Source organism: Archocentrus centrarchus, chromosome 7, assembly GCF_007364275.1.
Source record: "Archocentrus centrarchus isolate MPI-CPG fArcCen1 chromosome 7, fArcCen1, whole genome shotgun sequence".
NCBI classification, from domain to species: domain Eukaryota; kingdom Metazoa; phylum Chordata; class Actinopteri; order Cichliformes; family Cichlidae; genus Archocentrus; species Archocentrus centrarchus.
This window is the reverse complement of record NC_044352.1, coordinates 30,200,666-30,225,124: the sequence shown is the minus strand read 5'-3', so window position 1 is coordinate 30,225,124 and position 24,459 is coordinate 30,200,666. Positions and strand designations below refer to the sequence as shown.

Sequence of the window (24,459 nt, the reverse complement as noted above, 5' to 3'; positions counted from 1 at the left end):
GCAATAAATACCTGTTTTGTACATGAAATCCACATTAGTCCTGTTTCCTAGTTGTACTTGTTTATGTAGAGTAAATTTTATTTAGTACCACGGCAAAAAGTATTTGGTCAAAATGTGGCTTTGCTCAGCACTTCTCACTTGGGAAGCGAAAAAAACGAGATTACCAATATGCAGCATTTATTGGACAACCCACAGGATGCTGAGACTCTGTTCATTAGTGGGTGCACAGATGCATGGAAATTAGAAGTAGATTGCGAGGGTGCATATAAACAACCTATGCAGTTAAAGGTTTAATACAGGAGAAACAGGAATATGCGTTAATGATAACATGACAACCACACATTCAGCACTTTCTTAATAGCTTTGTGGAAGACTAAGGGAGCTTGAAAAAAGACCGTAGTGTGGTTATCGTGTTTGTGAATCAATATGCCTATTTGGAACTACAGCAGGCACTGCATTAATCAAAGCTACGGTTTACCAAAGTCTACGTGGACTGATAACATGAAAAACCATCCGTCACGACGACTGATCGTGCATAACAGGCAAACATAAAGTCCAATAGACGATAAACATGTAGAGCACAGCATTAGTTCAGGCAGAGCACTGATGCTGTATTTGCATCCACCGACTGGCACCAGCTGCTCATTCATGCTTCGCCATCAGTGGCTCATTCATCAGCTGCTTGGCTACCAGCTGACCAGAAATTCCCAATCATATTAACACTGGTGTACATATTGTCCTTTACGACCTCACACTTCTCACTGTTGCGCCGCTGAAACCTGGATGTCAAAAGTATTTTGTGGCATAGCTTTTTTCACCCAGCGTCCTTATGCACTAAACATTTGGTAATGTTGACTTAATTACGCTCTAATGTCTAATTACTGCATGTATTTGTGAAGGGGAATTGGATCTCCCAGCCGAATCCTCATTGCCTTTTGAATTCTTTTAGAGCTTCCTTTGAGAGTAGAACCTTTTCCACTAAATCAAACAATATAATTAGCCATAAATGGTCAATTCCTATATGCAAGTGTTTCTGAGCAAATTACCAGAACAACTTTGTAGAAAGTGGCTACTGGAGAGAAAATGCCAATTTCCTTGGGCTGCAATTACATCCTTGGAAAATTAGTGGAATATTGAAGCTAATGTGGGCTGTGGAGGGGGGGGGGGGGGGGTCAGTTTGCTGATGCTGATGCTGGAATTTGGGGGTCTGGTTTTGACATGATTTCTGCAGCAACTGGCCAGGTGTGCAAAGGTGAGAATCAAGCAAGATTTTCAATTTCTCTGCCATATGTACGAATAATTACAGGAAGGAGAGACTTTTTAAAGGTTTTCAGTTACAGTAACAACTATAAAGCTATAAAGCTATAAAGGGTTAAGCCTCAGTGTAGGTGCTTGTAGTGGATATACAATAACACATTATTGGTTATTGTCAATTATTGGTCTAAGACAGATTAATTTATCTAAATATACTTTAAAAAGCGCCAAACCAGGTCTTCATAATGTGGTTACCACAAACAGGCAGAACTCACAACTCTCTTGAAGTGGCAGACCCACCGGAATAACAGCATCCATACAACGCAGTAAAGAGTTTGCACTTACACATTATGCAGCACACACCAGCCACAGTGAGGGTCCCCTGATCCCAGACAGGCTCCACAGGAAGTGTACTGCTCACAGCTCTCCACGGGTACACGGGTGACCTAGGAAGGAGAAAATATAAACACGCATTCAGCAAACATACCTGGGTAATGTTGCACAGAAACCCTGTTTACACCACGTTCAAACAGCTTATACTATAGAGGCTTGGTATAAACAGGATCTACTGGAGGTGTCCTGCGTGTGGAACATGAGATTAAAGGAACAAGCCCACTGTGACTATCAGAGATAAACAGCTCTGAAAGTGTTGCTTACAACTCCATACTGCTGCATATAAAGGTAGCTAAAGGGAGAAAAGTAGAGGTTTACAAACATGTAAACACACACCCTCTGAAGAACTTATCTCTGTAATACATATAGTGTGTGCTGCCCACAGTTCTGATGCAAGCAAACAATTTATGTATTTTTAGACATTGATAATTTTTCCTTCTTGCACGCGGAAGAATAAAACTCGGTTGTAATTTATTGGAAGCGAAAAGATCTGAGAGCACTTCACAGATTGTATGCATCAAAATCAGCTTAGCCCTTTTGGATTAGAGGCACTAATCTGATCATCAAGATCAGATTCACACTCCCCATAAGAAGTGCTGTGCAGCCTGTGTGTGACACGAGGGTTATTCTGACATGAGCTGGAACTAGACACATATAGCCAAGCTAGGCACATTGCTCTGTGGAACTGTCTATGCAGTAACTACTGGATCAATAACCAGTGGAAGGATTACTGCTTCATTTGATCCTAGAGCATCAAAGTCAACCTACTGATTTTGGCAATCACCTGAGAATCCATCTAGCGCCACCAAGAGGCTGACTTTTTTGGTTTGTGAGTATACCGTTGCCTCTGCTGTGTTAATTTTGAACATTCTTTTCTTAACGAGTCCCTTACAAGTCTATCAAATTAATAGATGCGCATTCAAAATTAGTAGTGTAAGCCTTTAAGGCCTTTTCTGCAGCAACATCACTTACTCCACTCCCTCATTCTTTATAGAACCTTAGAGCTTTCCAAAACTACATAAACAAGGTGCCTGCAGCACTCCAATGAAAAGCGAGCAATACGCAAATGCATGACTTTCATTTATACATCTAACATATGACTGACATGTTTTCATAACAGGACTAAGTTTGCCCCATGCTTGTAAATTCCTTACAAAGGCTACAGCATCGTACTTAACACCATTAAGATAAACATCAAGGATTACTCCTTTTTGTTCCCTAAATCTCTACTAGCTGCCATCTGTGCCTCGGCACGATTACACTGAGATGAAACTTTAATGATCTCTTTCGTGAAACCGGGGAACTTTGTTACCAACAAGGACATCAAACAACATTGTCCAAATGTATCTGTCTCTTAAACTGCAACCAAAGAAGTATCTGAACATCAGTGCAGACGGTGAGACAGGCAGAAATTATCATTAAGAAATCCACAGATAGCTGCAGATATCATTAAACAGGCATGTTGTATGCTACCGCCCTCACCATCTGTTTGCAAGATAATCAGGAAGGACAAGTTACGTTGGATTATGCCCACATTGTAGAAAACTCTAAAGTTGACTAATTATCCCTTACGAAATGCTTTAATCATACTCGTGCATATTCAGGTTTAATCTTCTTCTTTTATGATTCTGTAATCTGCAGCGTATCAGAATCTGTATATTTTATCTCAGCTAACTGGATGCTGTTTGGCAGTGACAGGCAGACTGGCAGACAGGAAACTGCCTCAGGCAAACACACACAAGCACACACCGGTGAGAAAGTTACTCTTTGGGCTAAATTGAGAGTTTGAGACAAGTTTTCTGGGGCAGTTGTTAAATTCTTAAATACATCACTGACCACCCGAGATGCATTCACACACGAGGACATGCATGCGCGCGCACACACGCACACACCTCCAGCTTCCTCAGTTAGGCCAAGTACAACATCAATAACACTGCAGAAGCAGGAGGCATACCAGGTGAGCTGGAAGGTGGTGAGGGTGAATTCTAATGGCAGCTGCAGGCACAGCAGTGGAAAAACCTTCAAAGAGGAAACCCTACCGTCACTGTAGCGTTTTTCAACTTATCAAACTTCAAACATTGAATCATGGTCTTTTCATGTCTTATGCTTGAACAACTGCCGCGTGATTGATCAGACACGAATGCATATGTTGGTTTTAATGTCAATATACTTCAAAAAATTCCCAATATCCTGTTCTCTCTCTCTGTTGCTTTGCTTACTACACCTTCCATTGCCCAAGATCCTTCCCCCAATCAACATGACTCTCACCGCCTGAAGCAGCCTCTGATGCCCATCTGGAGAGCATTTGGAGAGGAGCTGCACAAGTTGTGGCTAGGATGGGAAAAATAGTCTGAGTCTGCATCAAAACTTAATAATATCAGAGCTCAAGAGCAAGAAAGAGAAAAGCGGTCCTGTTGCAATAAACCCTGTATAAGTATCATGGTTTTCCTTTAATATTTTAATGGCTCAGTTGTACTCGAATAAAAATAGGACGGAAACCTCCCTGCAACTAGGAAACAATCAGTGGTTGCCAGGTGATTACATTGAATTTGTTCACATTCTGTGACCAATTTTAAGTATTTGCAGCAACCAACTGGTTACCCAGAGGTTGAGCGTACAACACCCTCCACCTCTAGACAACCACTTTTGATCACAACATGGCTGCAAAGGTCAACTGATGGGAAGCAACTTGCCTATAAACAATTGCCGTCTGACTCGGACTCACTGCAGTCACTCTCAGATTGGTGAAGGTTTGCAAATAATTGTTGTCTAATTTATAAACGCAGACCTGGCAACATGTTGCAATGAGTCAAACTCACCTGAGACACATCTCTTTACAGTCGGTTGCCAACTGGTTGTATTGTTTATCATTCTGCATTTGTTTCAAATCAATGCCCGTCTGGCTGGACTTTAAATGTAAGTAGTTATTTTCCTTCCTGTAATTTAGATGGCAACAAATAAGCAATTTTTTTTTTTTTTTTACCATTTTATCACAAATAAATTGCATGTATTTGCCAGCTTGACACCATTCAATCACAAACCGACAGCAGAATGATAGCGGATGAGTCCTTCTATTTGCTTATTGTTGTTTCACCGTCTCGATGTACCAAAGTCACGTTGAAGGTGGCAGCTGACTGCGAGTGGTTGCCCCGTCTTCAAAGCAACCATTTCAAAGGCAACAAGATTGCAAATTCATTGCACGCATTTGCAATAATTTTGGCCGTGCTGCAAACACCAACCATTATTTTCCCTAGTGTGACTACATAATAGGTATGCAAATTTTACTACATATGTAGTGCTAATTATCAAATGTTTGGCTCTGAAAGTGGGAAACATGGTAGACACTGGGCAAAACTGGCCAGTTTTACCATCTGGGAAATGAAGCATATTAGCAAAGTTATTCCCATACAATAAAAGAAGCAGAACTGGATTAAAGTATAATGGGAAACCTATCCTCTGCTAAGAGCCATTTGTTGTTTTCCTTTTAGGGATAATGTACATGTATCCACAAGCAGCACATCTCTCAACTAGGTGCCAGTAATCCCTTTATTTCATGTGCAGACTGTACATATCCTCCTCCTGTGTCACTCTAATGTACAGTTGAACACAATAGCTTATGGCAGATTCATAGCATGGTAATAGTAACCTGTGCCTGGTAACTATTATAATGCTACCATTACGAGGCACAGGCCTCTTACAGGACACCAAATAGCAGCAAATTGCAGTCATTACTTGCGCCTGGACAAATACCATGCTAGTAATACAGCCTATCTGATAGAGGGAGGAAAGAAAGAAAAAACATGTCACGCTCAAGCACAATAGCCAGGGAGAGAAGTTTATTCAATGGGATTTTGTGATAGTGGGCCAGATGATGTATTCCATTGGAACAGTTCAATTATTGAGTTTTAGAAAACAGATAATGGGATGGGAAACGGGAGATGCTCAGCCAAAGACTCTTTGTCTTACTGAGGTGGCTAGGGAGCATTGGTGTGTGTGTTTGTGAGCGAGACAGTACATAAGTGAGCACCACCTATTTATATTAAATATGGCATTTTCATCCGTGGCCTATTTGCTGCTGCCGAAGGGAAACACATCCATCTGTGGACAGTGGAGGGAGGTGAGGGTGGGGGAGGACAGGGGAATTAGGAGAAGAGGTAGAGGAAGACAGAAAGAATGAGATCACGGAGGGAAAATGTCCATTTTCAACATTCATTTTAGTCTTCAAATGATAATAGACAGTGTTTGTAAGGGGAAAAAAATCCCCAGCAGCATTCAAATGCCTTTTCTCTTTTTTTGCCGTGTTTCCAGAGTGGAGAATAGAAGGAGAGCAGAGCAGAGGAGATGATTGGGGGGGAGTTTATTACAAATAAATAACTGCTACAAATGAGCCACTCTCATTTGGGTCATGATAGAGAGGCTCTTAATTTGCCTAGTGGCAGATGAGAGGAAGGAGGAGGGTGGTGGTTTCGGGGTGGATGGAGGGGGGGTGGAAATGAGGAATACAGGGAAGGATAGATGAGAAAGACACACAAATGTAATTGCGACTGATGTTTCATTCCACATATGGGGCCCTTTTGGTCCCAAGCTAGCTGCTGCTATAGGCCTAGCTGTAATTGTCCCATCTGTATAATATGGTGAGGAATATAAGGCACTATCACTACACAATAGGCTGATGGATGGGTTATTCTGCCAGCAAGCCCAATTCTAAGACTACTGTACAAACGCACACGTTACAGCGACAAAGTGCAGGCAGATATGCTATATATGCACTACTCAAAAAATTAAAGAAATATTTTTAAAGCACATCAGATCTCAATGAGAAAAAAAAATCATGCTGGACATTTATACTGATATGGACTGGGTAATGTGTTAGGAGTGAAAGGATGACACATCGTTTGATGGAAATGGTACTCAGTAGTTTTTACGGCTCCCACATGCTTGTATGCATGCCTGAAAATGTCGGGGCATGCTCCTAATGAGACGATGGACGGTGTCCTGGAGGATCTCCTCCCAGATCTGAACCAGGGGCGTCACTGAGCTCCTGGACAGTCTGAGGGGCAACCTGACAGTCTCAGATGAACAGAACCAATGTCCCAGAGGTGTTCTATCGAATTTAGGTCAGGCGAGCGTGGAGGCCAGTCAATGGTATCAGTTTCTTCATCCTCCAGGAACTGCCTGCATACTCTCACCACATGAGGCCGGGCATTGTCGTGCACCAGGAGGAACCCAGGACCCAAGGGACCGATAGTCTGGGCAAGTGCAGACAGGGTGTTGTTGTCTAGCCTGTAGAGGTCTGTCTGCCCATACATGGATACGCCTCCCCAGACAGTTACTGACACGTCACCATTTGACCCTGGCCAAATGCAAAACTAGTGAAAAACATTCAGAAAAGATGAGGAGGGAAAACTGTCAGTGGCCTCTGACTGTAAAACCATTCCTGTTTCAGGGGTTGTCTCATTGTTGCCCCTCTGGTGCACCTGTTGTTAATTTCATTAACACCGAAGCAGCTGAAGCTGATTGACAACCCCCTCTGCTACTTAACTGACCAGATCAATATCCCAGAAGTTTAATTGACTTGATGCTAAACTCTGATTAAAAAGATGTTTCAATAATTTTTTTTGAGCAGCATATATACATGGTGAGGTGCAGTATTTAACCATTAAGAGACTCTGCACAACTGCAGCAGACTGCTGCTGTAAATTACAGTATAAATGACCAATGCAAAGCACACACACAAGCTATGCTGGATGATACCTACATGTCATATAAATACAGATAATTCTGATCACTTAAATAATGCACAGGTCTCATATCAGTTTCAGAGGTGCTTCTTTAAAAAATGTATTGCATCCATTTATTTATTTATTTTTTTTGTCTATCCAATTCCATCCCCCCTCTGCTTTTCTATCTCTCTGATATGCCCTCATCTGTCATGAATTTGGCTGGACAGGCCAAAAACACAGCAAATGAGGCCATAGATCACAAGTAGCCACTGAGAGACACAACCTTAGGAGGAAACAGGCAGAGAAAGGAGAAAAAATACAGAGCTTAGCAAAGCAAAATCTTTCAAAATGAATCCTTGCATTCTTCTTTGCATAAGTCCTACAAATAGCTTTAGGTAGCAGCCACATCCCTGTGCTAAAAAAGGGGAACACTGGCAGGCTCAGGTTGAGACTGTGATAGAAATGCACCACCCTACTAACAATCTATGATCAGCAAAACCAGCAAACCAGCCTTCTTTAATGTGCTTCTCCTTGTCATCTTTCACTTTGTGCCACTCTTGCACCTGAGAGATGCTAACTTTACCTGTGAACAGCCATGCTACGTGTTTCCACCTGTTTCCAGTGTTCATGCTAAGTTAAGCAAAATTATTTACTGTATCCAGCAGACAGCAATGCAAGATGAAAAGATGATCAAAGAGTGGGATTAATCTTCACATCCAAATCTATAAACAAATAGATTTTTAAAACCAAACCTATGATTGAAATTGTCTTCTTAGCCACCGATGTGCACGATTTATGGCATCTGATACGAGCAATCTCCACGAGCGGTGAAACTAAAATGATCTAGCACGCCTTCCTAAGTCCTTCTTGACTTCCTCGCTATTTATCTCATGCTCTCACTCACTGAGATTTTACAAATCAACTTTAGCCCATTTTCTTTTTCAAACTAAAGTCACGCTGTTGCTCGGAACCACATTAAGACTTCTCCATCCCTCTCGCTCTCACTGTCTCTCTGTTTGACTGTCTCACAAATCACATCCTGATCAGCCGATCAGTCATCTCTCTGCCGTCGCTGACAGGCAGCGAGGATGTGCGTGCATCTGTATTTGTGTATTAGTAGAGAGACAGATATGTCATCCAAAAATATGTTGGCGCAATGCTAAATATGTAAAAGCGCACTGTCGAGTCATGTCATCCAGTAATGCAGTCAAGTTCAAGATTTAAAAAGTTGCCGTGAAGTGTTTTAACTTATTGGACATCAGTAGTGTTGAAATGTGGGGACCTACAGTGCTGTGCAAAAGTCTTGAGCCACCCTGTATTTTTGTAATATTTTGCTTCCAAGCAACTGGACTTTCTTATAACTTTTAAAATGGTCTTGAACAATAGTTCCAGGTTTTCTGCAGGTTTTTCTTTGGACATTGGCTACTTGTTCACTCATTTTCAGTCCAGTCCTCATGCCTGATTTTTTTTTTTTTATTATTAAATCCTTTAACACTGACCGTTGACTTATTCAAGCATAAAAAAGGCACCTAATACTGTGGATGAGACAGTGTGGGGTCTACAAATAACAGACAACTTAGCAAAGAACCTTTTTAAATTTTAAATTGTGTCGTTTTGTCACTTTCAGCACAATCACATAATTTGCTCCAATTTCTTTACTTGAATCTATGACAACTGCCAAACATAACATAGTTTGAGAGGGATAAAACTGTATTTTTGCACCAACAAATTGATTCCCTGAACTATTAACCAAAAATTGCCATAGCCCTGCATGGTGTACAACATGTCCTTATAAAATCTGATTATACTGGACAAGAAAGGGCAGCCCCAAAGGACGACCTATAGCAGATGAACAGTATCTGAAAGTCATGTCCTTGAGAAACAGGAGACCTGACACAGGACCTGAGAGATGCATCTGGCCCTCGAGTTGATCCATGTACAGTTCACTGAAGCCTCATCAGAAATGGCCTCAGTGGAAGGGTGGCTGTCAGGAAACCATTCTTAAGTAAGGGAAAGAGGGAAAAGAGGCTGAGGTACGTTAAATTATACAAGAACTGGAGTGATACTGAGTGGCAACAGGTCTTATGGAGTGATGAATCCAAATGTAAAATCTTTGGTTTATGAATCTCGTCAGAACTGAAGGAATCATGAATATAGAAAAGTTCTGTCAGATTTAGATCCACCATGCAGTAACATCTGGAACGGATCTGACTGGCAACAGCTTCATTTTCCAGCATGACAATGTTCCCAAACACACTGCCAAAGTACTAGAAACATACCTGGATAGAAAAACACAAAATGGAAACTTGCCTAAGGATGCAGGCTGTGTTAAAGAATGAATATTAACTTTCAAGCTTGTTAGAATTGTGTGTTTGAACATGTTTCAATAAATTACAGTGCTATTCCTAGCAGAATATAAAGAAACGAGAGGTGGATCAAGACTTTTGCACAGTACTGTAAAAAAATTATTACATTTATTCAATGCATATACATTAAATGGTTTGAAGATATCATCTTAATAGTGATGTGCACTTTCTAGTTTCCAAACTTACTGCTGTCATGAGGAAATGTTACATGTCCAACCAACAACACATCCAGTGAGCTTCACACAGACTGTTAATGAGCACAGGAGCAACTGCCATCAACACTTCAAGCAGCACTTCCTCTTCTGTTGTCAACTTAAGAAACAGTCTTTCAGAAAAGGCTGGGGACACATATTTTTTCAGCTGTATATGTGTGATGAGAAACCAATTATTTGGCAAAAAAAGCTAAAAAAAAAAAAAAGGGTGTTTCTTAATGCTAATTTATGGATAAATCCTTAAGCAGTTCATAGTTCAGTTAAAGTCAAGTATTACACTTGAACTTGAGCGCCCAGCATCCCAGAGGGGCTTCAATGTCATGCTCAGAGACAAAATTCAAACAATATTCAATATTTTAAAAAAATAAACCTCACCGTCACCAATTTCAATTTGCCCATGCAAAACAAATGCTAAGACATGCTGCTCCAAAACTCAACTCAACCAATTAACTGACAGGGCCAAGGGCACTTCTAGTAGCTTTCTGTATCCTCATCTCCTCATCTCATTATTTTTCCTGCGCCTGTCTTCAATAACATTTCCTTAGCTACTTCAAAGTTGGACAAACACCAAAGAAAGTGCTATAAAAGAAGCAGACAGCAGTCTTTTCTGCATGACCTCCAAGTACAGTAATGCTGAGTGAATTGAATATGAACCCTGTCTGATGCGGTGCCAGGGGTAGGGTTTCTCTACTGTGCAGTACAGTACGGCTCAGTACATTTCTGTACTGTAGCGAAATCGATATACGGCGGTACATCATTTGAACATTATGCCACTGTCTGAGCGGCCTCGCGGAGGCAGGGGGCGAGGCTATTCGCTGCCAGCGTGTGACCTAATGAAGCTGTTTTACAAGCGGAGAGGCTTGACCTTGCTCTTTGAGTTTAGTAGTGCAAATCTGGTCATGATGTTACTACACTGAAAAGATCAGAGACCGCGCACTCTCTGTATCAATACAAGAAGTAGATCAAAAAAGTCATTCGTCCATTTGGAAATTAAAGAACAGCTCATTATCGCGGGAATTAGTGAAAAGGAAGCTGCATGTTAGAAGCAGGACTGGTAATTATATGATAAGTAAGTCTCTTGGTACAAAGGTACAGTAGAAATCAATAGATTATGAGCTTTAATCCATTTAGTCGCTTACTTTAAAGCAATTAGGTGATGTCATCCATAGGGACATACAGGAAAAAAGAAATATCTGTCTCAGTGACGTCAACAAGAGAGGGCGATGACAGGATGAAAAATCTCTTTTAGCACACTGTTTTTATTAGATTGGGACAATTTGAACGTGTAACGAGGAAACAACAGCAATGATAAAATTGATTTAGTGCCGTTGTTCATTTTTATGAGCACAAAAATGATGCGATATCGCTGAACAGACAGAGACGGACCCAAAGCTGGAGGCAGACAAAGATACATAGAGTGAAAGAACACGAGAGGATGTGTGTGAGAGTAGGAGTGTGTGTGTCTCGCAAAGACACAAAGGGAGTCGTGTATAAATCCATCGCTCGCTAATCGAAAACTCTCCACTCGCGGTGAATCAGTTTTATGTTTTTGCACTCTCTGCGCGCGCCTTCTTATATGTGAGTCACTGCTGCTATACAGATATGCGGTCTATACGCTGCAGTCCAATCCACTACTTTTAATTATGTGCGAGTGAATATGGGAAAAGGTAAATTGCTCTGTCAAGCTGGGAAATGGGCTTTTTGATGTTTGAGCTCTCATCACTTGGCATTTCTATTATTCAACAAGGAGAGAGAAATGAAAGGATGAAAAGGAGGAGGAGAGGAGAAGGAGAGGACAAACAACACCAAGGTACACCTCACTTCTGAACATGATTGTCACAGAGTGGGTATGTACATCAACCAGCCACAATATTAAAACCACTGACACGGAGGGAGGGTAAAGTGTAGTTCTGTCCCATAGGTGCAGATCAACTACACCGTATGTGGCAACAGCACTCCCTAATGGGAGCGGCTTCCCCCAGCAGGATTATGTACCCAGTCCAACATGAGGCTCCTCCTCAAAAATTCTCATATCCCAAACTGATTGAGCATCCACAGAATGTGCTGGAACAAACCTGATCCACAGAGACCTGACTTCAGCACCCAAAGATGAGCTGCTGGCCGCCACAGGACAGCTCCAAGAAGCCCCGTGTCATGACCTGAAGGGTCAGTGCCTTTCTGGAAGCAGGAGGGGTGGCTATACAATATAAGGCAAGTGTTTTTACTGTTTTAGATAATCAGTGTATAAGACATGCTTTCAAACAAACTCTTACAGAAGTCCAAAAGCCAAATGAAAGAGTGTCAGGTTCCCAATGTCAATATTTGGTTCAAATAATCAAAAAAATCTCAAATCTCTCCAAAAACACACTGTGTGTGGATATGAAGGCGGCTGGCTGCTAACATATAACGACTTTATATGGTGATAATCTCTGTAATTTATTTTTTCAGTATGTGCTGCTGCCATCTAAATGCCAAAAACTCCAAACTAAAATAATGCTGAGACACATTCGCAGCCTCAGGCCTGATTTACACTTCTACAGCCTGCACCGTAACCCTTGTAAGTGGCCAACGTCACTGCATTTATGCTTGTACTGGTGCATTATGTGTTAATTGCCTTGTGGTAATGTGCCGGTGTTTTATATGCGGTGCCAACCATGATAGAAATGCTCTCTTTTTTTCCCTCCTGGGTCCCCGCTCGTTGCTGTGGTAGTTTTTTACAGTTCTTGGGAGGTGCATGTCAGGTTACGCTGCAGGTTACATCATACGGTTTCAGAGGGGTTTACGGTTATGACCTAACTACGGCGTAGATTTCCTGCTGAAGCATAAATCAGGGAGTCACAGGCTCGTGTACTCCACCCCCAAGCTGAATAAATGGGAGGTTGCATCAGAAAGGGCACCAGCATAAAAATCTGTGCCAAATCAAATATGCGTCTCCATCTACTATGCTAACCCCTTTGGAAATAAGGGAGCAGCCAATAGTACCTTTTTAGCTTTAGTTTATTGCAGGTATGAGATAAGTACTTGTTAAACTAAAAAATACAGGTTGTGTCTTGCACAATAAACTAAAGCTTGACAAACATATATCATCAATACCAATCACAAGTTTAGCATCAATAAGTCCGGCCGGAGCGCCGGCGCTCCCAATTGCGTAGCTGCTTTTAAATGCGGTAGAATTGCATCCACATACGATAGAGCAATAATTCTTTTTGCAAACCCTGAGGATCTACACTTACATATCATGCATTCAACGTGTCCCAGTGCGCTAAATCCTCTAACAGGGTCACAGATATTGTATGTGTAAAAAGCACTAACAACAAAACGTACTCCATGCACTTTACCGTTTCCATTAGCATGTACAGCTATGTAGATACAAAAAAACGTTTTTCATTTTCTTTGTGGGTTACTGCACTTGTTTACTTTATGTAGTTACTATGGATTACCTTCATACATATTATTATAATTGGGGTTCTGACAATTCTCTTGATGTACAGTGAGCTGGAATATTCCACAAGATGGGACTACAGCATGTAGAAATGTAAAGATACGGTCTGGCTGACTTTTTTCTATTATAGGTCTTAAAGCGCTACCTTAGGTCTGCACTTAAGTGTGATCCATTTACCATTTAATGTTAAAATGATTTGTAGTGGATATAAATGTGCCATAGAGCCATGACAATGTGATCCCCCACTGGACTGGGCATACCTCTGGGGGTCTCTAAATAACTTTGGAGATGACAGAACTAATGCTAACTCTAGCTGGGGCTGTATCTTGTATGCTGTCAATACATTCAAGTCTTTGAGTCCTGAATGGACTGTGGCTAGACTGTGGGTCTGTGGCTTGAAAAATATCGAGCGGTGTATACGCGCCTTGATGAACAGCCTTAAACCATTAACCACATTAACTTGTGTCCAGGCGCCCTCTAGGAAGAGCCTCGTCATCAGCAGGCCAAGAAGGCTCTGCACACACTCTGGTTCTTTACTGTCTGGAACACAGGTTCACATTCAGCAGTGAGGGAAGATCCTTATTCTACTCTCAGTGCTCTCTGAAGCCACTACTGGGAGAGCAGTTAGTCCACAAACTCACTCTGACTGAGAGAGACTGGCGTGCAGACCCCAAAGAATATTGCGAATATGAGGCAGAAGGAGTTAGACAAAGGGACAGAGCATATCCTCCAAACCAATTATATTTTCCCACCTTCTCAGCTCTCACCCACTCCCTTCCTCTCTCCCTCCTTTTCTGCTGTATTCTCTGTCTGGACTGTAAATTTGGTCAGTGGTGAAGCTCTGGAAGTAAAAGGCCATTATCTGCTCTCTGAGGAGTTGGTCAGTCCATTTTGTCTTCTCTGTCAATTAGTGTGATTCTGACTTTCATAGGAACAAAATTACACAGGCAGAAAATATGCAATTTAAAACAAAAATTTCCATTGGAGCACTGGTCCCTAGCCAAAATTGGCTTATACACTTATACACCATATAAATCCACCAACTTTCATCTCTTCTCAAGTGCTACGGGAAACCTAAAATAACAGAGATGAGGAGGTGGATGGCACTCAGTATAACTGAATATAATGTCAATAAGAAATAAGCTAAGCTTGAGATCGGGGGAAATTACAAGTGTATCTTCCTACCAGCACCATTAAAGGTCACAAATTAGCGTATCCTGAGTCTTGTTCTTACTACAAAGTCATTCAACAGTAAATCCAAAAAATCATCATGCTCCAAAAACTTCTTTTAAAACAGCACCTTGTTGATTTTGTGTTTCTGTGTGGATTAAATGAGCAAAATATAACAAGTTCATTATGAAAATTAAAATGTGGTCTGCATTTGAGATTTGCTAAGGCTAGCTTTAGCTTCCTGCTTCCACTACTTATCCCATTTTCTTGCTGGCTCTTAATATTCCACATTAGAGTGGTGTCAGTCTTTAGTTCATAATTATTATCTGCTCCTCAGGTTTCAAAAGAATTGCTCTGTAAAGGTGCAGCAAAAAAAGAGCCCTCGATGTGCATGCCTGCACTTCTCTACCAGCTACATTTGTAAAATGTAACAGCATCAACTCGGATCATGTCAAAGAGGAAGCATTGTGAATTCAACGAGGCTTCTCTCCTGGCAACCGACCTCCTACTGTCACTGCACTAACATGCACAGACATGCAGCAGACATATCAGTGCTCATCAAAAATGAAATACTACCTTTAATAATTGAAAATTACTTTCTGGTAGCAATAGCAGTTGTAGATGAAAGGAATTAGAAGGGAAAATGTGCGAATGCTCTCAGCGTGGCCTTTCTTCTGCCTGCCGAGCAGCTGCTAAGCACTGCTGGCTAAAGCAGAGACAGCTGTTGGACAAAGTTGTTATTTTTCATTCCATTTGATATCATCTACAGTTTCTTTTCACAGACGAATATTCTTTGCAATTATCCGAAAGCGATATACCGTGCTCAAGAAATGAAGGGAACAATCTTTAAACTTCTAGAGTGATTTTTGGATCCAGTCCTCAAAGGGTTGATCATTCTGGTTTCCAGTGAGCGTTGCTATATCATTTTGCTCTCAACAAATTACACAGCTGAGCTGAGACGTGACCTCTGTTCTATCCACTTGCTACTGTATGTCTAACATAATTAGCCATTTCCTAATGAACCTTCATTTCCTAAAAGCAAACAGGCATCATCAGTGCACCGCTGAGGGTTAAAAACTCCAGTAAGGTCATCACTATAACCTTTCTGCCAGGCATCTGGAGTAAGCTGTTAGTAGTTTTCTAGCAAGCTAGCAAGTGGACATCTAAAACTGGCATGCTTGTGCTGAAGTCATTAATAACTGTAAATGTACAGAAGTGCTTTAACCTTGGGAGAAAACAAGGCAAACAAAAACAAGCGCATTCTGGAACATAATACTGCCACTGGATAGCTACAGTATAGTGGTACCACAGGGTTAAATCAGCAGAGCAGCACTGGAAATATCTTTGAGAAGCTTAAAGTCAACCGATTCAACCGACTGGGACATGTTTCGCAGCAGCGCGGGCGGAGACATCGAGGAGTTTACGGAAACTGTTGTGGGATTTATTGGGAAAGTTGTTGAAGACACTTCACTTAGGAGGACCATCAGGACTTTTCCCAACCAGAAGCCGTGGGTGGATAAATCTGTCCGCGACGCCCTGAGGTCCCGCACCGTTGCCTACAACTCCGGCCTCGCCTCTGGGAACATGGAGGACTACAAGGTTGCATCATACAACGTCCGCAGAGCGGTGAAAGAGGCTAAACATCGCTACGGCCGCAGACTGGAACAGCAACTACAACAGTCTGACTCCAGGGGACTGTGGCAGGGACTACGCACCATCACGGACTACAAAGCACCACACACACACCCGGTGAGTGCCGACGCTTCTCTGGCTGATGAACTCAACATCTTCTTTGCGCGCTTTGAGTCGGGAAGCCGACAGCCCGCTGCGCTCCCAGCCGGAGGGGCGGAGACACTCACTGTGACGGAGCGCGACGTGAGGAGGGCGTTTAGACGTGTAAACACCAGGAAAGCGGCTGGACCAGACGGTATTAGTGGACGTGTCCTTAAGACCTGCGCTGACCAGCTGGCACCTGTGTTTACACTGATATTCAACCTCTCACTGAAACTGTGTGTGATTCCCACCTGCTTTAAAAAGTCCATCATAGTCCCTGTCCCAAAGAAACCACACCCCAGCAGCCCCAATGACTTCAGGCCCATAGCACTCACCTCTGTGGTGATGAAGTGTTTTGAAAGACTCATCAAGACATTCATCACCTCCTCACTGCCCACCACCCTCGACCCACTACAGTTTGCATACCGGCCAGACAGATCCACAGATGACGCCATATCCTTCCTCCTCCACAAGACCCTTTCACACATAGACACTGGTAAGGGGAACTATGTGAGAGTGCTCACCCTCAACACTGGATCCCCCCAAGGCTGTGTGCTCAGCCCTCTGCTGTACTCACTGTACACCCATGACTCTGACGTGGCCTCGCAGTCATGGGTGTACTCACTGTACACCCATGACTGCGAGGCCACGTCAGAGTCCAACGTCATCATCAAGTTTGCTGACGACACTGCTGTTGTGGGACTAATCTCTCACAATGAGGAGACAGCCTACAGGAGAGAGGTCTCCCGCCTGGAGAACTGGTGCCAGGAGAACCACCTCCTGCTCAACGTCAGCAAAACAAAGGAACTGATCGTGGACTTCAGCAGGAAGCAGCAGAGGGACTACCATCCACTTGTCATCAGTGGTGCTGAGGTGGAAAGAGTGGACACTTTCAAATACCTGGGAGTGACCATCTCACAGGACCTGTCCTGGACTCATCACATAAACATCACTGTGAAGAAGGCCAGACAGCGTCTCTACCTCCTCAGGCGGCTGAGAGACTTCAAGCTCCCACTCAAGGTGCTCAGGAACTTTTACACCTGCACCATCGAGAGCATCATGCGTGGGAGCATCACCACCTGGATGGGAAACTGCACCAAGCAGGACTTCATGGCCCTAAAAAGGGTGGTTCGTTCAGCTGAACGGACCATCAGAACCACCCTCCCCAACCTGCAGGACATTTACACCAAGCAGTGCAGGCTGAGGGCCATGAAGATCCTAAAACAGCCCAGCCACCCCGGACACTCTCTCTTCTCCCTGCTCCCATCAGGCCGGCGTTACCGCTGCCTGAGGACTAAGACTGAAAGGTTGAAGAAGAGTTTTTACCCACAAGCCATCCGTCTGCTCAACTCTGAGCCCTAACTGGACCATTATTGCACAATGTAAATATTATAATTTAAAAAGTGTGTATAGTGTATAGTATATAGAGTATAGTGTATAGTGTGAATTACTTTTTTTTTAATTTTTATTCTTCTTATTTATATGTGTGTGTATATATGGTTGCAGGTACAAAATACATTTCACTGTGCATTGTACTGTGTATAACTGTGCATGTGACAAATAAACACTATCTTAATCTTAAATCTTAATGCCTGCTGTTATAAAGTGGTGTATCCAAGAGTCTGCTAGGATCCAAGTAACGCAAACTTTATCATTAGATGGTGAGCACAAGGCCGATACGCACAACCCTTTAGGCAGACTTTATTAAATTATGCTCTTGAGCCTTATTTCTATATCAATATCGTAGTTGGACAGTCTTAATATTCCGGTGTCAGGAAGACCACAAGAAAGGAGACTGCAGTTATTAGAAACTTAGCTTAAAGACATGCTACGTACAAACAACTCTGATAAAAACAGAGGTAGAATAACGAGTGAATTGTTTTTTTTAGGACTTTTGAGCCTGAACCATCTCAGCAGAGGACTGGACCCAGAAACAGGGTCAATATGTGATTACTTAATAAGTGGCTTAGATTTGAAAAGAAATTCAGCCTCTTCCTGCGTGCAGTGTTAAGAATGTAGGAGGTCACACATGCTCTGCTGCATTTGATTGTGTTAATATTGTAACTGAACCTGCAGTATAACTATAAATAATTTGGGGCCTGAAATTACATCATGAATCAGCTTTATCATCACGTGCATGCATAATTCAGTGAGAGTTTCCAAAATCAGCATGTGTCTCACCAACTCAACGTAATTCAAGCATTTCCTTTTAGAGCACATTTCAGCTTCCTGGACCGAGCTGCGATCACAGCGCCTTATTTCCTCCGTCACATCAACAACAACGGCATCCATTCGTATCAGTTACCTTCCACTTCCTCTATGTGCTCATTCAGACACATGGAAGTCAATTAAGTCTAATCGCTGGTAAATTACACAGCACTTACACGGCGGTTACTGTCTACGTACTGAGGAAGTCTCGTTGAAGGTTATCACATCAAGGTCATTAACCATTATGAGATAAGAGTCGTGCAGGTAAAGAATGGATGAGAGGGAGAGAGGCGACTGCAGTATCAAACTCTCAGGAATAAAGATAATGACACGTACATGCCAGGATTTGATTTGTATATTTCATACTACTCTGTTTCTTTGTTTTTGTTTTTCTAGGACGATAAGTGGAGAACTAAGGATTTTTATGAGGAATATCCTGAAGTAAACATGCATGAGTTGCCTGTAAACTGTATTGCTGGTGGAAGGAAGGTATGTGGGACTTCATCCTATATGGCACGTTTGAATATTCATGACATTAATGAGCACTTAGAGCTGTGCATGTGTGTGGAATGATGCTTAAGCTGCACATGTGCTCATGCCCAGTATGTGGTACTATATGTACTGTACGTAATTACCTTGATTGCTAACCCCCCCCCTGTGTATATTTTTAATATATTTTTCCTCATCAATTCTTAATGGTGCTCTTCAACTGTCTCCATTTCCTTCTTCTTCCTCACTCACTTGTCTCCTGAAGAAGTGTGCTTATGTTCTTGTTTTCTCAGCAAGTGCTGCATTGAAAAAGCGTGCAGCACTATATCAGTGCTTCTGTGTGTGTGTGTGTGTGTGTGTGTGTGTGTGTGTGTGTGTGTGTGTGTGTGTGTGTGTGTGTGTGTGTGTGTGTGTGTGTGTGGTACAGTAAACAAACATAAACATGAAAACAGCAGTTTGTTCTGTATGCTATAGTTCTGTCACTTATCACTGAATCCATCCCTAAAATGGTCACATATATAAATGACTATTGATTTTAAGTCATCATTTCCTCAGGAGTGTCAATAGCAACAAAAGTCTGCATTATGGACTGAACTGCTAACAATGCTTATCTGTACTTTAGACCATGGTGCTCTGAAGTGTTTGTGTTTGTGTGTGTGCCTCCTACCTGTTTATCAGTGAGGGCATATAAGTATTGATGGCCTGGGCTGAAGAGCAAATCTCTGAGGATCGGGCTCCCATCGCTCACCACAACATTCTCATACAACAAGGCAGGCTGGGAAATGGAATTCACCAGTATCTGAAAGAGAAGAGAGGAAAACCGTAAAGACATGTTTAAGATGCAGTCATAAATGATAGTTTGAATAAGAAAAGTCAAGGCATTTGTCTGTTTGCTACAAAAACAGCACAAGGATTTCATCCTGATACCTAATGGCAGTCAGGGTGCCTGTAGAGGTCTGTGCGTCCCTCCATGGTTATGCCTCCCCAGACCACCACTGACCCACCACCAAACTAGTCACTCTGTGTTAAAGGCAGCATAATGTTCTCCACAGCTCCACAGTACTCAGGGTGAACCTGCTCTCATCTGTAAAAAGCCTCCAGTGGTGGACCTGCCAATTCTGGTATTCAATGGCAAATACCATTCAGGCTTCTACGCCAGTGAGTGCAGGGCCCACTAGAAGACATTGGGCCCTCAGGCCAACCTCATGAAATCTGTTTCTGTTTGATCGGAGACATTCATGTAGCTGCTGGTCATTTTGTAGCTCTGGCGGTGCTCATTCTGTTCCTCCTTGAACAAAGGAGCAGATACGGGTCCTGCTGATAGACTTAAAGGTTATGCCTTTGTGCACCTCTAGAGTACTTCCAGCACAGGCGCTATTTTTAGGTTGCTCTGTAGAACATCTGTGACTCCACCATGTACTCCGGAGAGCAAACATCAAGTCCTGTGCCAACCTGACCCAACCTTCATGTTGAGGAGCATCTCCAGTGATGAGACCAAACAGCAGTTTTCAGGTTAGAAGAGGAGGAGCGTGTTCATCTGATGTTTGGTCTCATTAAATTTTCCCCAAGGCTCAGCTCATCAATGCATACATCTACTATACCATCCCTGTGACTTTCTGTCCTGAAATTCAACCTGAAGGTTTCCTGTTTTGACACAGTGGAGGAGATCCAGTGAGCACCAAAGACGATCAAGTGGAAGCGGTCAATCTAAAAGTGGCGCAACACTGCCCAAGGAGATGACCTTTAAGGGGACGTCAACCAAATTTAAGTTATCCACGGTTTTTGACTTTTATTGGCAGAGTCCTTGAACTTTTTGATTGCACCACATATCACACACCACTATTATTCATTCATTTGCTCGTCCTTTGGATTAATCACATCACATTGTGCTGGAGTACCATGACAAATTCTCGCTGAAGACTTTTAATTTCATCTAACATTCATTTCTTTGTTCCCCTTAAAATGTCTTTTGCACGTACAGCTGCTCTGTTCTTAAAGTGATGTATTCACTTCCACCTCGTGTAACAGCAGCCAATTTCCCTTTTCATCTAGAGTTTCCTTGAAATGTTGCTGTCAGGCGAAAAATGGCTACTAAAGCAACAGATGGCAATTTAAGTATTTTTATTTTATTCCCATTCTTACTGAAACTCGCAATTATAAGAGTTTGTTATGGTTCCACACCATTGAGGGTGTAACGACAATACGCGACTAAATGCTGGTTCTTCGGTTGGCGCTTGCCAGTGTTAAGTCTACTGACAAAATTACAGAGTTATGAGGGTCACTCCTCCTGCAGCAGCAAGTAAATCTTTTTCAGCTTCTCTCTTTTCTTCTAGGTCTGGATCCTTCTCTTTCTAATTTCCCGGCCTCCATCTGCTCATCCATCACCTGACAGAAGTATAGTCTGCTAAAACTTTTCTGTTTTCCTGCACTCGCTCTATCATCTCTCTTTTTTTTTTTTTCCTCCTCCTTGGTCTCAACAGTCTCTGTGGTTATTATCTGCCAAATCACTACCAGAGTTTCCTTAATCTTTCTCTGAACAGAAGGTTCATTAACAGACAGGCTGTCATCGCTGTATGTGCTTTTGATGCTTAAGAGGAGGAAGCAGCTTTGGTTAAAAGTCAAGTGCTCCTGCAAATCAGCTTTGAGGAGCTACTCAGTGGGATAAAACTAGACTAAAACGTGAAGTACGAGGCAAGTTTACTGAAGAAAGAAACAGGTTATTTTTGCGAAAAAAAACACAAAAAAAACATATAATATATAATTAATAAATATATTAATTCTATATTAATATATTATTAATAATAATAATAATTGTAATGTATAATATATAATATAGATAGATAGATAGATAGATAGATAGATAGATAGATAGATAGATAGATAGATAGATAGATAGATAGATAGATAGATAGATTTTTTTTTGCACAAGAAGTAACCTGTGAAGCAGACAGCCTCTCAGAGCTGTGATCTGATCAGAAAAATTGCAAATAACATTACTTTTCCCGACTTTTAAAAAACGTTTTTTTTTTTTTTGTTGTTGTTGTTGTTGTTGTTTTTGTGCGAAGGAGGTGTATCACAGTAGCTACTGTGCAAAGGTCATTTGTTTCAGCAGCCCCCCCCCCCGTGTTGCTCCCACACGACAACACACTAACACAAAACGCACACAAACGGTAGCTTTTATTGACGTAAAGTGAGCGTGGCCTTTTGTCCGCTTGTTTTTCTGGCTCTGATGATTTCTCTCTCTCCCTCTCTGTGTGTCAACACCAGCGTAGAAAAGCACACATTCACATACAGATACACTAAAAAATACTCATTTGATGATCCTAAAACTGCTGCACGTCCTGGGCTGCGGGACCGTTTCTGATGAGCGAAGAACCGTGGCGGAACGAGGAGGGAATAAGAGCAAAGAGCGCGCTCTGCCCTACAGCTCGGGGCAGAGGGCAGTTGGAGTGGGATTCAGGTCAGCTGGCACAGAGGAGGCTGCAAACGGAAACAAGTGACTGTAGATTCTCATCGAGTCTACTAGCCTGCAGGTTTTTTTGCACTCCTTCTGCGACCTTTGCACTCTGGAAGTTACTGTGTGCAAACGGAGACTCCTTGCCGATGAAGTGGCAGCATTTAAACTTTTATAAACCCTACAATAATCAACCTCTGCATGCACCGCCACATCAAACAGAAAACATTGCCGCACGGGTTAATTTAGAATCGATAAAGCAGAGAGTTGTTTCGCAGGAGCTTCTCTAACGTGGCATGTATTTACCTCGTAAAAATAACAGAGGGTACCAACTTCATAAATTCTACTTCTCCTGATCTGTGTAGTCTGTGCTCGACTAAATTCAAAGTCGTAAAAGCAAAAACAGGGGTGACACTGAGGCATCTGGAACTTTTTAATGTTTTCTGTTTTGTCCAGCTTCTCACTTTCTGGAACTTATTAACAGAGAACCCCGGCTAGAAGATGAAAGCAAATCTCCTCCAGAAACAGCTTCTACCTGTTTTAAAAGGCACTTATTAAATATGCTTTTACAGCCACTCCCAGGATGATTATAAAAAAGCAGCCCATAAAGCACACTGCTTTGATGTTACTGACAGCTTATGCGTCATTAAAAGCGACTGTTTTTTTTTTTTACTGATTAGTTTACCTCTTTGGAACGAGACAGTCATACATATTTTTTTTTTTTTTTCCAATCTTGCTCAGCGGTGCCATTCGCCAATGAGTGCGCTGAACATTAATTGCTGCCATTTGCATTCCAATTATCCACCAATCAATTTGTTTTAATGCATACAAAAAAAAAATGAATAAAATGACACATCAATGTCAGCGACTTGAGGAGAAGCTGAAGTGTCGCGCAGAGCAGGGATGCTGCACTGTGTATGCCAACTCAGAGGTCCATTTATATTCCAGGCATGCAGTTAATGCTCTTTTCTCAGGTGATGTGCATTGAAGAAGCAGGAACAGGTTGCACGTCGCAGTTAAGGACGACGCAGTAAGACATAGATCATGTCTTCGACCTTTCAGATAAGGGATGGTCTCTTTATTTTGGGATCTGAATGGAAGTTAAAGGTGACTTTTCCTGATGAGTTTGCAGCCCACGTGCTGACTTTGGCATTACGTCCCCACTTTTTCCCCCTACTTTACCATCCCATGTGTTCCACTCTCAGACCTCTCTGTCTCCTCTGTCCTCCTGGGATTAGACTCATTACCAAACCGACGGTGATATTAAGGACATTCTAACCCTCACACACAAACGTGCACACACTCGAGTAGACAAAAAGTGCACACACTAATATTTAGAGGATACACACAGATATCAACAATTGTCAGTGCCATCCAAAGCCATTACAAGTGAAGGTGATTCATGATCAGATTCCAGCAGCCACTGCTATGGTTAAAGTACCTGCCACTCAGAACATCTTCACTGTGACAAATGATGCACGTTCAGAGTTTGATAAAAGAGTTTCTTCAGCTTGAAAGTGGATTGTTTCACTCAGCTCACCTCAGTTTAAGGCCTGGTGAGGTGGATTTGTGATGTCACAACTGCAACTGTAACTTCCATGCAGTTCATTAATGAACAGAAAAACCACATCAGACAATAAAAATTCAAAGTGTCTGAAATGATGTTCAAACATGCCTGAGGGGGAACTGGTTTGGGTTTAGGCTCAATAACCTTGTTTTGTGCTCCCTGTTGTAAAAAGCAATAAGCCACAGGTGGCTGTCAGAGAAGCAGTTTTTAGATGACTCATGGCAAAATTTTTAAGGCTGTTAAGAATTACATTTTAAATATTTGACTAATATTTAAAATGTAAGACTAGAATTATGCCAGCAACAGTGTTTAAAAGTCATCCGAGCGTAAAGTCCAAATGAACCAGCAATGCCACCTTTGCACATTTAGCATCATGTCACATTCTTCAGGAGCTGGACCTCACAACTG

At 42.1% G+C, this 24,459-nt stretch overlaps 1 protein-coding gene across 1 annotated transcript in view; it reads right to left on the bottom strand.

Moving 5' to 3' along the window:
* Nucleotides 1-24,459, bottom strand: part of LOC115782672 (plexin-A1-like) — a 263,180-nt gene that overhangs the window by 142,691 nt on the left and 96,030 nt on the right. Inside the window, exons 3-4 of the mRNA XM_030732999.1 lie at nt 19,698-19,829; nt 1,600-1,700 (exon numbers count right to left, since the gene is read on the bottom strand). Coding sequence (XP_030588859.1) covers nt 1,600-1,700; nt 19,698-19,829 — 233 coding nt within the window. The remainder of the gene's footprint in view (nt 1-1,599; nt 1,701-19,697; nt 19,830-24,459) is intronic.